Source organism: Epinephelus lanceolatus, chromosome 12, assembly GCF_041903045.1.
Source record: "Epinephelus lanceolatus isolate andai-2023 chromosome 12, ASM4190304v1, whole genome shotgun sequence".
Lineage (NCBI taxonomy): Eukaryota > Metazoa > Chordata > Actinopteri > Perciformes > Serranidae > Epinephelus > Epinephelus lanceolatus.
Genome location: NC_135745.1, coordinates 19,761,140 through 19,775,960, shown reverse-complemented (window position 1 = coordinate 19,775,960; position 14,821 = coordinate 19,761,140). Strand labels below are relative to the sequence as shown.

The window sequence follows — 14,821 nt, the reverse complement described above, 5'->3', positions numbered from 1 at the left end:
TAATGCAGCAGCAAAGCTCAAGAAGAAGACTTGATGTTATAAATACAAATGAACAGAAATATTTTACTAAATGATGGTGAAGTTTCCTGAAAATAACTCTGCACTTTGTTTCTAATTATTGGGAAACATCACTGTTCTTGACAGAAAAGCTCCATTTCAATTCTGTAGTTATTCATTATTAGAAAGTTTATTCTTCACACTGTGTATGTGTAATTGTTTGCTGCCGGCAGAGAAATTTAAGAGTCTGGCATGTTCATGTGACCTGCTGTGCACTGACGCTCAAGGTTATGCAAGCAAGTAATCAGAGGTAATTTAATAACTGGACATGTACCAATGGCACACTTTGTCTATTTTTACTATAATTAGTACTGAGTAACACAGGTCTTGTCCGAAAACTTCATAAAAATTCTAAGTAAATACGAACCTGAAAAATTAAACATTACCTTTAACTTTGAATACCAACTATTTGAAACTGTGTGGTTTTAATTCCCATTTTTGACATTTCCATAAAGTAATTTTAATTTTTACAGATCTAAAAAATGTAATAAATCTATATGGAAAATTTAACTTAAACGTCTGGATGTATCTTTCTTGGAACACGTGACTGACAGAACATAACCTGATAGGACAAGGATTGATCAATCACAGAGGCTCTAGGCTAGGGTGTTGCCAGTGCGAATTTTCCATCTTTGAGTCTTAATATCACCATTTAATCTTTTGAATATCTTGACTTTAGCAACTTGAATATAACTGTTTGAATTTTGGACACTCATGTTTATGAACCCTAAATTATAACATAACGACACTGATTCACACAGATGGTTTGGAAAGTTAATTCAGTGGTGTTCAAATATCATGATTAAATAATCAGCAGCAGTACCATTTCACAATTAGGTGTTCCGTTGCTTGCAAGATTCAAATTAGAGCTTTCTTTGATTCCATATAATTATCTAACCCTGATTCCAGCTAGACTGAGATCTACAACTTCAGTAGTTGATTATATTTTGTATCAGACGGTCGGCAGCTTACCTTGGATCCCTTCTCTCCTTGTCTGCCCTCCTGACCTGCTGGTCCAACAGGTCCCTGAGAAGAACAATAAAAAGCAATTACAGTTTTATACATAAATACACAAATATATGATTTTAATTAAAAAGAAATGAACTTATAACTACACTCCCTCATGTCAAAACCGTTTATATAAACCTACTGAATAGAGAGAAAAAAAGGTAACTCTTCTCTAGAAGGGAAATTCTCCAACATTTGCTGACAAGCAGTGGTTTCCTGTACAAACTAATTGTTCAGCTGCTGCACGCTCTGACCTTGAATCTTTTTTAAAGGGAGAGGGTGAAACAGGGCCAGGCGACATCAGCGCGAGCAAATTGCCCTACATTCCAAACATACTGAGCTAAAAGCACATCAGCATTTTCACCAAACAGCCTCTGGTCAAAACCTTGTAAGTGGGCTGTCATTTGCCATTAGAAACCATAATCAAATAGACCAAACAAAAGCTACTGGTCTTCAATGTAGGTTATGAGCCCTGGCAACTGTGTATGTGCATTAGTGACTGTGCGCATGTGTGTGTGTGGAGGCATGCATGTGTGCACCCGTGCGTGCTTGTGTGCTAATGTAGTCAAGCAGCTGCACACATCAATGAGCACAAAACCTGAGTCAATTTCGAAGAGATATTGGGAAAGAGACTAAACCCGAATTACCTTGGTGAAGGATGAGAAATCATATCGCAAAGTCCATTAATATGGACATGGAACTGGGGTCTCATTTGTTCTGTAGCCTCTGTCACCTGGATGGTATCCCTTGGAATACAAATTGGGGATCTAAAAAGTGCTTACCATACCAACATTTTTAAAATGTATGATCAAGCGTCCAAGCCTGCTTCTTAATTTGAGCCACAGAATTGCAGGAAAACAAGTAAATTAGTGCGTCTGATGCTTAACAATGAACACATTTGGCAGTGAAGCACAACCATGGGTTGATATTTTTAGACATTTAATGTCAGATCGTGCTACTGTATCTACCCGACCATCACCTTGTGTTCAACATCTTACCACAAGCTGTGTGGTCATGACGGGGTTGAATAGTTCTTCTGTTGCAGCTACAACAGGCTCTATTTTAATCATATTCCAAATTGTACAAGGTCAAAAGAATGGCATTGTAAATCAATTCAACACACGGCTCCATCTCTTATTAAGAGTGGTACAAGAAGTACTCACATCTTCTACATCAGTAAAAGCATCAATGCAGCAATTTAAAACTGCAGCATTTCAACTAAAGTACTACTAGCAAGAGTACAGAAGTATTATCAGCAGACTATACTTTAACTTTTAAAAGTAAAAGTGGTTGTTTAACACCAAAATGACCCCTCTGACTGATGTATTGTAGTAGTATATCATTGGAGTCTTTATACTGATGCATCATTGCATATGTAGCATTTTACTGTTGTAAGGTGGAGCTAGCTTTCTTATGCACTGTTGGATAGTTTAGTTGTTGCTAACCCAGGGTCAAAACATAAATCTGAGGGGTCGTAAGATGATTAATGGGGCAGGAGAGAAGAAGTTCTACTACACAAAATCAAATTAATTTTTGGACTTTTTTCCTCTAACCTTTTTCTCATGAAATATTGGATACTTCTAATTTCTTGGACCTCAAACAGTAATTTCACTGTAACAATCTGAATAATTTAGACAGTAAATCTCTCCAACTGCTGACAACTCACAGACATCTAAAATATGACAAGGGGCCACAAACTGTAAAAAAAGCTAGTATATATTCACTTTACTTTAATGGTAAATGGACCTGCATTTGTATAGCACCTTTCTGGTCATCTAGTGACCACTCAAAGCGCTTTTTACACTACGAGTCACGTTCACCTATTCACACACACATATTCATACACTAGTGGCTGAGGCTACCATACAAGGTGCCACCTGCTACTCAGTTTTAACACACTCACACACCGATGGAACAGCCATCAGGGGCAATTTGGGGTTCAGTATCTTGCTCAAGGATACTTCGACATGTAGCCTGGAGGAGCCCGGGATCGAACCGCTGATCTGAACGACCCGCTCTACCTCTGAGCCACAGCTGTCCCCTTCCTAATGCAGTGCATTAGGAAGTAGCATAAAATAGAATACCCAAGCAAGATATTAGGACCTCACATATGTGGTGCTTGAGTACATGTATGCATTTTCTGTCACTGATTATTCATGATTCCAAGTTGCCTGAGTCCAGGAGCTTGGAATCCGAATCCACTGACTTTGAGTTGACTGATTCGTCCAGCATCATGACATGAAACATTCGTTTTTGGTTGAAAAATAACTAATGAGCTCTGCGCAGGGATTTATGATCAGTCAATCAGCTGCATGGGTGGGACTAACAGCGTTATCAAGATGGGGTACATTCAGTCTGAAACCAGTGTGCACCATTTTGCTACGGTTTTCACTTTGAACAACAAATTTCCTCAAAACAGAATTAACCAGTGTGGAAAGGTGAGCAATGGGCTTTGAGGTACATTCTCTCTTGTTTAATCTGTGTGTCTGAGGTGTACCCAATCAGCAGTGACGTGTATATACACCAAATTCTGGTAGATTGTTTTTATTTCACACTTGCTTTGGCAGTGTAAACGTAATACAACAGGGTGTTCAACGCACCACTATTTAAATAAATGTTTTTCTGCATTTTGTCAAGGCTGAACGCGAACTTGTTGTCAAATGTTGTCAAGCTGTGCGCTAGACCTAAGGAACCGATGAGCAATAACAGAAATGGTGGGCACATTACAGACATGATAGACGCTACTATGAAAGCTGCTCCAAATCGACGCGTCTTTTGAATATTGACCAACATCGTAGCTTGTTTTTGTTTTGCTCTGCGCCACTCTCAATCAGGCGAAAACGCTAGTCTCTAGTGATACGTTAAGGAATATCAAATCCTGCTCCCTCATGGAAATCAGTTAGAATTGACACAATGTCAGACCAAAGATGGAAATGGAGTGTAATAGGTGACAGTTCTATCTGATAGCGAGGAAGATGCCCAGCACACGCACAAAGAAATGAGTGTTTACCATACCTCTATGACATGCAAGAGCTGCATTGTTTATGCACTGTGTACAATGTTTGCACTAATACACAGAGGAGGCAGCAGAGCTGGTTGGTACGATGCTCTAGAGGATAAGTTACACTTTACTGAGCATCATCTCTACCAAGGTGCCAAAACAAAATTAATTTACTTGAAATATCAAAAGTTTCTATTTCCTCCTGCCATATTGTGCCAGCCTTTTATACAGTGTATTAATGGCGCGCTTTATTGCCAACTGTAAAACATTATTACAGTAAATGGAACGCATCGTAAAAAATGCCACGCTAGTGAAATGAAATAATGTCAGCTCAAGTCTGATGTGACAGAAAGGGCATGGAGTGCCAGATATTAAAGTGACAAGTTAATTTCCTGACGTTAGCAGCAGCAGATGCTGTCCTGCTGCTTCCACATTACTGCAAGTAAAACCCACAATATGTCAATATTCTCCTCCAGGATGATCTCTGTCTGCAATTACTGGCTATTCCACACACTCAGTTTTACTAATGGACATCATTTCCTGTCAAACAATTGTATATTAATCTGAAATACAAACATAAAAATGCTGTCTCGCCCTGCATTGGGTAATAGCTCGCAAGCCTGTAAGAGCATTGTGAATCTAAAAATAGAGAACATCTCGAGAGCTTAGCAGAAGCATCATCTCATGCATCATTTTGGAAATGTACTCACCCTTTTGCCCGGAGGTCCTGGTACTCCAGCCTCGCCAGATGGACCTGGAGGGCCCTAAAATAGAGTAGATAGAAAACTTGACTCCACTTCACAGAAACTGAAGAGTTTTGCTGCATGGATAGCTGTACTTTGTGAAAAAAAAAGAAAGAATACAATGTAACTTTTTATGCCTGTTTTTGGGTCTCTTCCAGGCTCCTTTTACCATAGTGTTGCTTTACTTTAGCGTGAGGCAGTATATTTGAACAAACCTGAATTTAAAATGTAAAATAAACTGCAACATGACTTCAAATGACACTGTGAGAAATTTCATTTCAATCAGATTTTCTAAATTTTGTTGAAGAAAACCAGAAAATTGAATTACAAGATACTCAAAATGCTGTTGATTCAAACTATTCTGCATTCTTAGGTTACTACACACCTAAGGGTTTAATCCTCACATCATTATGTAGATGGGAAATTCATACTAGTTACTTACAGGCTGTCCGGCATCTCCATCATCTCCTTTGTCACCTGGTAAACCATCAAGACCCTAAACAAAATACATAAATCTGTTAGCTCTTATACTGTACCGCAACGCCATTTCACATCACAGTTGCAACTATATTAATGGCACTAATAGGCACATTTTACATAAAAGAAAAAATACATATAAAAACAAAAACAAAAAACTCCTACAAAAAACAGAAAATCAAGCACTTACAGGTAAAAAGCATTTATTGCCACTCAGTAAATGGTACAACATCCTAAACGCAAGATTGATTGAGGGATAAATGTATCACTTACACCAGCACCAGGCTCACCAGGGGGACCGGGGTCTCCTGGGAAGCCGACAGGACCCTGCAGACAGATTGAGACACTGAGAAGACTGAGCTTGACTCAGATATGTGACAGCGTGTCAACAACAGCTCTGACAGCAGACAGCTCGACTGAGAAATGTGACACAGTGATTCTGCAGCTGACAGATTTAATAATGCATCAGTCATGGCTCTGTGTGTATGACAGCGGCAGTGACATACGGGGTTGCCCTTGGGACCGTCATCTCCAGGGGGTCCGCGTGCACCGGCAGGCCCAGCAGCTCCGGGTGGGCCGGTTTCTCCCTTCTCACCGGTCTCTCCTCTGGGTCCCTGTGGGAAAAATGCATCAAAGGCTCGTCACTGTGAAGACGCCGTAAGGGCCATCTACGCTTCTCTGACAATAGCCTGCTAAATAAGGCACAGGACATATGTGTTATCAAATCTGTCACTGCAGCTGACATCAAAACATGGACCAAACTGCCCCAAGACCTCAAAGTATGACTCTTGGAGTTTTAAAATCCACTAAATCATTACACTAAACAGTCTTAAAATTACAATATCTTTCTTTTCTCTGGTAATCAGCAACAGTGTCTTAAATTGTTGGCTCTGACTAAGAGCAGCAGTTGGAGCGCCATTACAAGCCCAGAATCGTTAGTTGGCCCATTAGAGCAGCACGCTTCTCTAGTCGATGCCAGCATGCACCTTTGAAATTGACCCCGATGTGATGTGCAACACTGGCTCTATCTGTCACTGTAAACAGATCTGTGGCAGCAGGTAGATACATCAATACAACCTGATAGACTCAGACTCGAGGAGGGTGGCTGGCCCGAACCTATAACTAAGGTGAGGCATCCCTGGTCTACACAAGCAGTGCTTAGCCTGGATCAATGGCACTGCTCTGATCTGTGAATACTTTATCCTGATTTATACCAGTGGAAAGTGATCAGCAGAGGCACTTCTGCAGGCAAACAATGTCAGCTGCATTATGAAGCTAATGTTGAGCGTATTATGTGGATTGATGCAGGTGGTGCCCTTGTAAATGAACGTTAAACAAGTTATGAAAAACTGAACTTTCTGTCATTCAACACTAATTTTTTGGATGCATTAAATAACAAAATGTTATTGTGGAAAAAACCCCAAGCTATTGTGATGTTTTTGTCACACAAAATGACTCCTGGCATGTTTTGACTTTTGCCTCTAATAACAGCCTCGTACGGGAGGTTAGATTAATGACACCTCCAACACTGGAGGTGTCCAAATCTGGCTGAGCTAATTATCTGCTGAAAAGCCCTCAGGTTGCTAGCATTGCTACACATCAGCCTGCAGTAATACGGAGGTGAAATACTCAGCGGCGGAACAGCCCCCACAGCTTAAGTGTCAAATATTAAACATAACTTAATTAGCTGCACTCACAGATATTCTCAGACAGATGGTTTAAACAGTCACAATTACATACTTTTCTGGGGATGAATTGTACACGAGGGCACACTGCTGAATCGTGTGTCGTACCACTTGCCATGCATTTTAAGTGCTGTTTACACATATTAAAATAGTTGGTTATCTTCCTTTTGAAAATAAAATAATGCTATCTGAAATGAGATAATGAGTAGTTCAGCATGACACTGTACTTACCCCAATACCAGGCTCTCCAGGTGATCCTGGGTTGCCTGCTTCACCGCTTTCTCCCTGTTACATCACAGAGAAAATGTCGGTTAATGGGGACTATCACACTTGCAGGAAACAATACAGACAGTGTTGTCAGCTGAGTATCTTTTAGTTTGTATGTTCCACTTTGATGTCAAGCACAAACTTTTTTTTTTTTTGTAATAATACATAGTCCTACAAATGGCTGCTCCGAATGTACTTGTTGTGTGGCAAAACAAACTGAAGGAAATGAAAGGAATTTATTTTTAGGAGCTTAAAAGTGGTTAGCAAGTGCTTCCACAATTGAGACATATTGGTTCTTACCTTCTCACCAACACCTCCCATTGCACCGATACCACCGGGAGGACCTTGAGCACCCTGTGGATAAATCACGAGCACAGTCAGGGATTATCCAGAAGTAAGTAAAAGTAAAAATCATATATGAAAAGTATATAAACACTAGATTTTTTTTTTAAAATCATGAGAATGTTTGCAGCTTTGTTAAAAGGAAAAAACAAAAGATCAAACTTACGCTAGCTCCGCTGGGACCCTGAGGACCTCTGGGGCCAGGAGGACCAGGTGGACCCTGTCAGGAGGAGGAGAAGTTATTTTTAGCATAGAGCAGTGCCAACATTGCCTTTTTTTTATACATTGCAGAAGCCAAACCAAATGTAAGCTTTACATTTTAATGTCGAAAATCCAATGAATTGCTTGGTGCTGTAATTTTGTTGTGTTTCTTTTAAAGGGTACCAGAACCTGAATCCGAATCAGACTTTATCACTACACGTATCTGTACGAAAAATTTAAGTGAAACTATTAAAAACACTTAGAGGCATGATATGATGATATACAAATACACAAAATCAATACATTCACCTACAACAAGTTTACAGGGGAAGTAAGTAAAGTTCTCAGTGGCATACAGCACAGAATAAAGCTGAACATATAGGAAACGTACATCCCCTCAAACCAAATCTGCACATTATTTTAACTGAACTCACCACCCTTTAGTGCTATATTGAGATTATTTTCATTGCAGTCTAACTCGCTAACTGCAAAGTTTTCACCAGCAGAACTGTTTGTGTCAAAACATCTTCCACAGACTTCAAGAAATCTGCCAAGAGGCTGGAGGAGTTGCCAAACTCAGCCACGAGCCAAAAACTTAACAACAATCAGCACAATTGCCCACCTCTGTGTTCTACGTGAAAACAATGTGAATCACCGCCTGCAATGGAAAAGAAGTAACAGAAAGAGCTGCACTCACCATCGGTCCGACGTCTCCATTCTCTCCCTTCTCGCCGGGAGGGCCGGGTAAACCCTGCAAAGGAGACAAGTATTCTTCAGAACAAAGAAAAAGGGGGTCATGTGAGGGAGCACCTGAGACATAGCTGTGCATTAGAAAACCCACCGACAGAAGCAGAAATACATTTTCACCACTCATTAACAGGTGCTTACAGATGATGTGTATTGAATAGTGAGGTTTAGGATGCAATGAGATGGAGAATGCATTAATACAACAGAACCCCTGAGTGTAAACACACAATTAGTCAAAAAGGACACCTATTGTAATTAAAGGGTATGGGAGGCTTGGGGATAATCAGCCTGTGTAAATTGCAGGGTGGGAGCTCCATCCATCTATGTCCACAGGAAAGTGGAAACAAAGGGGACGGCACAGGCGATGCATATTACCCAGTTTCGGGATTCAGTCATGTTTGACTTAAACAGTTTGAATGCAACTTGGAAAGGTGTATGTGCAACAAAAATGAGGGAGCTCTCACATCCTATTGTTGCTTATTGTCTATCTGCATAATTGTAGTTATTATTTGCTGTGTTGGTTAAGCTGCGATGATGGAGCGAGCATAATCAATAGGTGGGTGGAGAGCAGCGGTAATGATAAGTTACTGTGAAACCAAAATGACATGGGTATCGATCACTGGGATCACATATGTGTAGTTTCAGCCCATTTTGTTGATTTAATGCACCTCTGGAATGGCAGCGAAGGTTAATTTATAACACGTTCTGACTGGGACTTTAGTCACAGTAATAAAGCATGACGGTAGTAAGAATGGAAAAATAAATAAAGCATCAAATAATTTCATGCATTATGTTCGGATGTGGCACGCCGTGGCTAATGATGGACTTGTTGGGCTTCTTTGTGAAATATGTGCACTGATGGATCAGCAGGCCGGAAAGAAGAGGTGTAATGTGAGTGAAATTACCTTTACACACACACACATATATACACAAACAACTACATATAGCAGAGCAAGTACATAAATATTTACTTGTGACCTGGCATTTCTGTCTATTTTCCACTCTAGCCTTGAACTATAAGGACACTCTGGTGTAATCAGATCTGATATTTACTCTCCTCTCCATCCACATCTTAACCTCTTAATCTGAAGAATTCATCCGCTCAGCGAGGACTCCAATATTCCACAGCAAACACAGCTCTGAATGATGGGAGCCTTTCAAACCAAAGCCATTCATTCCCCATAGTCAAAAATCATTAATGCTACAGATAATTGAATTGAAGAGCTGAGCTCGCAGTGGCTGCTGCCATCTATTGAAGGGCAGCTTAGCCAAACATAATTAAAAGAGTGGAGATGGAGTGCATTATGCCCAATTAAAAGCCAATTGCACTTAATAACAACGTTATCTGGCCCTATTGACCAGCAGGGCTTCGCTCTAATTTCATCCTCGGTGAGTCCTTGGATAATTGACTTTTAGATATTCTACAATGTGCCGTTTCTTTATTCATTTGCCACCAAAGCAAGTTTCTTCAACTTGAGCTCGTCGGCTTAAATGAGCCAATGCTCTGCCCTTTTGCTGCTTTCACTCTGTTGCAGTTTTGAGGAAAAGAGAGCTGAAAAGAGCAAAGTCAAGTGGAGCAGTAGTCACATAATGCAAGTCTTAATCTTGTATTACATCCCGATAGCAACATTTAAAAAGCGAACACAGAACACACTGTATAGTTTGCAGTTAGTTTCCTAAAGTGAGACTATGTAGCTTCTGCTGAACGGCACAAAGTGTGGGCACAAGAGAAAGTTGCAGCATGTTCTAGCATGCTTGTAACAATTGCAAAAATAGAAAGAGTGATGAAGTCAGTAAAATGACTCAGCAATGTCAGAAACACAACATTTGCCACTAAAGCTACTGGTTATACCACACTACTTAAGGTTGTATATACAAAACCTGTGAGTTAATTGAACCAGAGGAGGCATGCACTTCATTGGTTACTGTTTCTACTTCTTGCAGTTTGCAAGAGTAAGAATATGTTATTATTCTCTCAAAGTTAAATACAAATAGAATCACTTTAATACCAAAAATGGGTGCTAATACGAGGTGCATGATATTAAGAAAAACACTTTCTACAAATCAATACACTAACCACTGTTAAAAAAATAAGATAAATAGCCACAAATCGATGTGTGTTGAAGTGGAAAATAAAACTGTGGGTCATTTATTGATAAAAGCCATCAAATATCATTCTCCTGCACAGCATTTAATATGCATGATCCATGTTTGTGTAGGCAGGGTGTCCTGGTGGCCAGACAGATACTCAACAAAGCAAATGTGTATCAAAAGCACCCCTGCTGCCTGTCTGCTTCAAAGTTGCTGCCCCTTTTCTCAAATCCTAGAAAATAAATACTGTATGGATATTGTAATACATCTATTATGAGGGATACATTAGTTTTTAACATTTATACATTATACTACATATATTAAAATATCTGATCCTATACAGGCTACCACAGAAGTTGGTCTCTTATTTCGGCCTGGGAGCACTGCAAGGAAGTGGTTTACTGCATGATAATGATGTAGTCTGAGCAGAAAACCAATGGCAGTCTCCCCCTCCACCATTAACAGTGCGGCAAAATGCCAAATGCAAAATGTTAGCAATAGTGATGGATTTTGAGAACTGTCTATGCTACGGAAAGTCCTTGAGGGGGGAAAAAGCATTATTTGCCTAGAAGCAATGCAAAGTGTTATTAGGAACCGCGGCTGCATTAATAAATTATGCTCTGTTTTGATGTAATGTAAATGATGTAAGGAGAGGTGAAATGTTGTCAGTTTAAGGGGTGTGGAGGAACTCACTCTGCTCCGGCTGGCTCAGACAGAGGGAAAGCGATGTGCATACCTACTAGGCTGGGTCCAACGTGATCTGGTTGTCATGTGTTCGGAGAGGGAGAAAGAGAATCAACATGTGTGCGTGCGTGTGTGTGTATAAAAGACTTACCTGCAGTCCGATGGGTCCTGGCAAACCAGGGAATCCTCTGGGGCCTTCGTCTCCTTTCTGGCCAAACATACCCTGCTGCCCTCTCGGTCCAGCCTCGCCATCGCTGCCCTGTGAGAGGTCAAAGCTCATTAAATCTAAACATCTTTATGCGGATCCCCATTAGCCAGAGCTTTGGCAAAATGCAAGTCCACAAACACTGGTATCTGTGGAATTTCTCTTTTGGGATTTCTTTGCCCTCTTAATCCTTCTCAAGGTTATGGACTTTATCCAAGCTCACATGGAAGAGGGTGGGTCGATGCCTGTATTCAAACACAGATTAGGACGGGCAGTTTACCTTAATGCCTTTTCTGAAGGTCACTTTATGGCAATTTCATCCATCCATCAATTCTCTACACCCACATGTTTTCGCTCAGGGTCATGAGGGGGCTGGAGCTTTTCCCAGCATGCACCCTGGACAGGTCAACAGTCTATCTCAGGGCTGACGCATAACCACACATTTGCACTCACAGGCCATTTTGAGCTTAGAACCAAGCTACAAATCTTTTTAACAGAGAAGCCGATTTGAACATTTGGAGGAAAATGCAGACTGCAAACGAAACAGGACAAGGGTGAGGCAACAGTTGCAGCCACAGATCCCCTGTGCTGCCGGGCTACCTGGGGAAACAGCAGCCAGATTACCAAAGCTCCTCATCAGGGGAACGCAGGATACAGTACAGGATAGCCACAGGGTTACGGTAAATAGCGTATGTGAAAGATGCTGACTTCATCTGTGAAATCAGAGGTGCATGGGGCTACAGAGGATAGAAAGGGGGGAGACTACAGGGAAGGAGCGAAGTGCTGACAAACTGGGAGTTTTCAGTTCAAACGCATGTCAGCACTTGAAAGTGCTTGTGGAGCTCTCGCTGAGCCCTGGGACATGTAGGCAGCCTCAGGCACTGGTAGTGAATGCAGAGCAGTTTAGAAGGAAATGTTGGGTGATTACAGGTAGCGGGAGTTTAGCTTTGAACTGAAGAGTCAGAGACAAGGTGGACTAAAGTTTAGACTTTAACCAAAAAAAAAAAAGAAAGAAAAAAAAAAAAGCCAAAAATCTGACTGACCTGACAGCTCCTCAGGGAGATCAGAATCAGAAATGAGTGTGCCTGTAGTGTTTGAACTTAAACGCCGCATAATTTGTCATTCACTGTAACACTGCACAACTCGCTCTACTGTTTTTTGTTGACGCACCAGAGCTTTGTGATTGATGGAACTGGATGAAACTGCCAAAACAACATGGAGAAATGCCTCGAATAGTTATCATGACCAAAATACAAAGCTCGGTTCACGTAGCTTGCTTCTTGCGATTACTGAAATGATCCAACAATGGTGAATGTCAATGCGTTGCCCCCTGATAACAGGCAGGAATGGGTTTTAATTTAAATTTTAATACTACAATTTGCAGTTAAAGTATATGCTCCACAAGTGACAAATGATGTTGTGAAAAACTGGCTCATTGATTTGTGAATTACAGCTATAAAAGACTAGGAACTGCAAATATCTGTGCATTCAACACACGGTGCAGGTCTAATTAGAAAAGTGCTTTCTTAGGTGATTTAATCATCATAAGTCAATGTATAATTACTTGTACTAAAACTGTGAATGCTTCATTTTTCAGGACTTGGTATTAATTTGTATATTGGTCTTTTTGAAGCGTGGCTGGTGTAATTGAATGAGATATGATTAGCACCTGTGGGTAATAAGTGACGCTAAGGCCTTGAGGCATCGCGCTAATGCCGAGGCAGGTGTAATTTATGACTCACCCGAAGTGCATTTCACTTATTATATGCTCAGATTGTCTCTGAAACAAATCTAAGTGACTATTTTAGGGCTGTTTGTTTTCCCTCATGTTATGTGGAAACACTTATACCACAAAATCGTGTTCCCTCCTGTGTGCTTTTTTTTTTTTTTTTTTTCAAAAATCGTTCTTATACAACATTTTTCTTTTTATTAGACACTGCTAAATACAAAGAAATGCAATTGATTTGTTTAAAAGAGTGTTTACCACATCCTGATGAAGATCAATAGTATTTCATTCCACTTGCTTGACCTTAGTTGTATCTTAAACACAATACTGGTGAATGAGCTGTTGTAAACCTTGTTAAGCCTTAGCTGAAAAGAAAATTGGATCATTCATTTCCCCCGAAACTACCAACGTCTTTCCCAGATTGAGAGGTGGGGTAGATAGTATAGTCGAAATTGATAACAACATTAGGACTTGCAATAATAATAAAAAGAGGGCAGATAATAGTGAAGCTACACAGCACGAGTCAGGTCTCAGTTATGAAAGTATGAATACACATGAGCAGTCTGACTCACCAGGACAAACAACTGTTAAATAATTTGTTATTCAGCCTGGGTGCACTACCTGCTCGCGGCAATCCGTCTCACCAGGTCTATTCTAGCCCCCACAGAGCCCTGCAGATGCTGAGTTTTTGCTAGAATGGTTGTTAAGGCCTGATAATTTATAGCAATGAGCTCTTAGTTGCCCTCAGGCCATCAGCTATTGTAGGAACAGGCCTTTTCCTGTTGTGTTAATGAGATGGATGAGTAGAGGATGTTCTGCAGCATACAAGGCAGTATTCTCAGCTACACCGGGTGCCATATCAGGTAATACATGGAAATGATTGGTGGGCTGGTGTACCACTGTGATGTGTGAGGCTGTATTGCAAAGCAACTGCGATGTAATTGATGACTGGGTGCTGAAAAATTCTACAAAAGGACAAGCTGTTACGACTGTGATGACAAAATTCTGTGTGGGGTGCCCTGCTGCAAGTTAGAGTCATGATTAAAATGGAATGTATGTAACATTATAATGATAAACGCATGGGGATTCCTAAATAAATGGGGACTGCAGCCAAAGGTTTTTGGACTGTAGAGGCGACAGTAAAAAGCAATACTGCTTGTTTAATGCATCCCTGTCCGGCTGGAGCAGTATTTAATTTCTGCCCATCTGGAGAGTAAAACATTGTTTTTTAAAATATAATAGGGGTCTCCAACTATGCACTGTTAAGAGCCAAGTGTCCAGTTCTCTAATGTATGTAAACACTGCAAGCAGCTCATTTAATTGATGAACACACCATGAGCCAGAAGTGGTAAAGTCAAGAATTCACATTGATGGAGCATGGTGCTAATGACAAAATAACAGGGCCCAGTGCTGCAGAAACAAACATGACTTGTGATAAGTCCGAAGACAAAGAGTTAAAAAGACACACTTTTGGTCCAGTTCCAATTTCTGTCACTGTCTTCATGGAGCCCCGAATCGGAGTAAATACTTCAAACTTGATTTGCCATGTTCTGACCCACAATCCCTCAGAAAAGGGACTAATTATGT

At 40.6% G+C, this 14,821-nt stretch overlaps 1 protein-coding gene across 2 annotated transcripts in view; it reads right to left on the bottom strand.

Moving 5' to 3' along the window:
• Positions 1-14,821, bottom strand: part of LOC117271663 (collagen alpha-1(XI) chain-like) — a 106,595-nt gene that overhangs the window by 16,008 nt on the left and 75,766 nt on the right. For both annotated transcript variants that reach the window (XM_033649985.2, XM_033649986.2), the window contains 10 exons: positions 11,455-11,562; positions 8,479-8,532; positions 7,747-7,800; positions 7,539-7,592; positions 7,203-7,256; positions 5,793-5,900; positions 5,560-5,613; positions 5,252-5,305; positions 4,777-4,830; positions 1,030-1,083 (listed from right to left, as the gene is read on the bottom strand). In XM_033649985.2, coding sequence (XP_033505876.1) covers positions 1,030-1,083; positions 4,777-4,830; positions 5,252-5,305; positions 5,560-5,613; positions 5,793-5,900; positions 7,203-7,256; positions 7,539-7,592; positions 7,747-7,800; positions 8,479-8,532; positions 11,455-11,562 — 648 coding nt within the window. The remainder of the gene's footprint in view (positions 1-1,029; positions 1,084-4,776; positions 4,831-5,251; positions 5,306-5,559; positions 5,614-5,792; positions 5,901-7,202; positions 7,257-7,538; positions 7,593-7,746; positions 7,801-8,478; positions 8,533-11,454; positions 11,563-14,821) is intronic.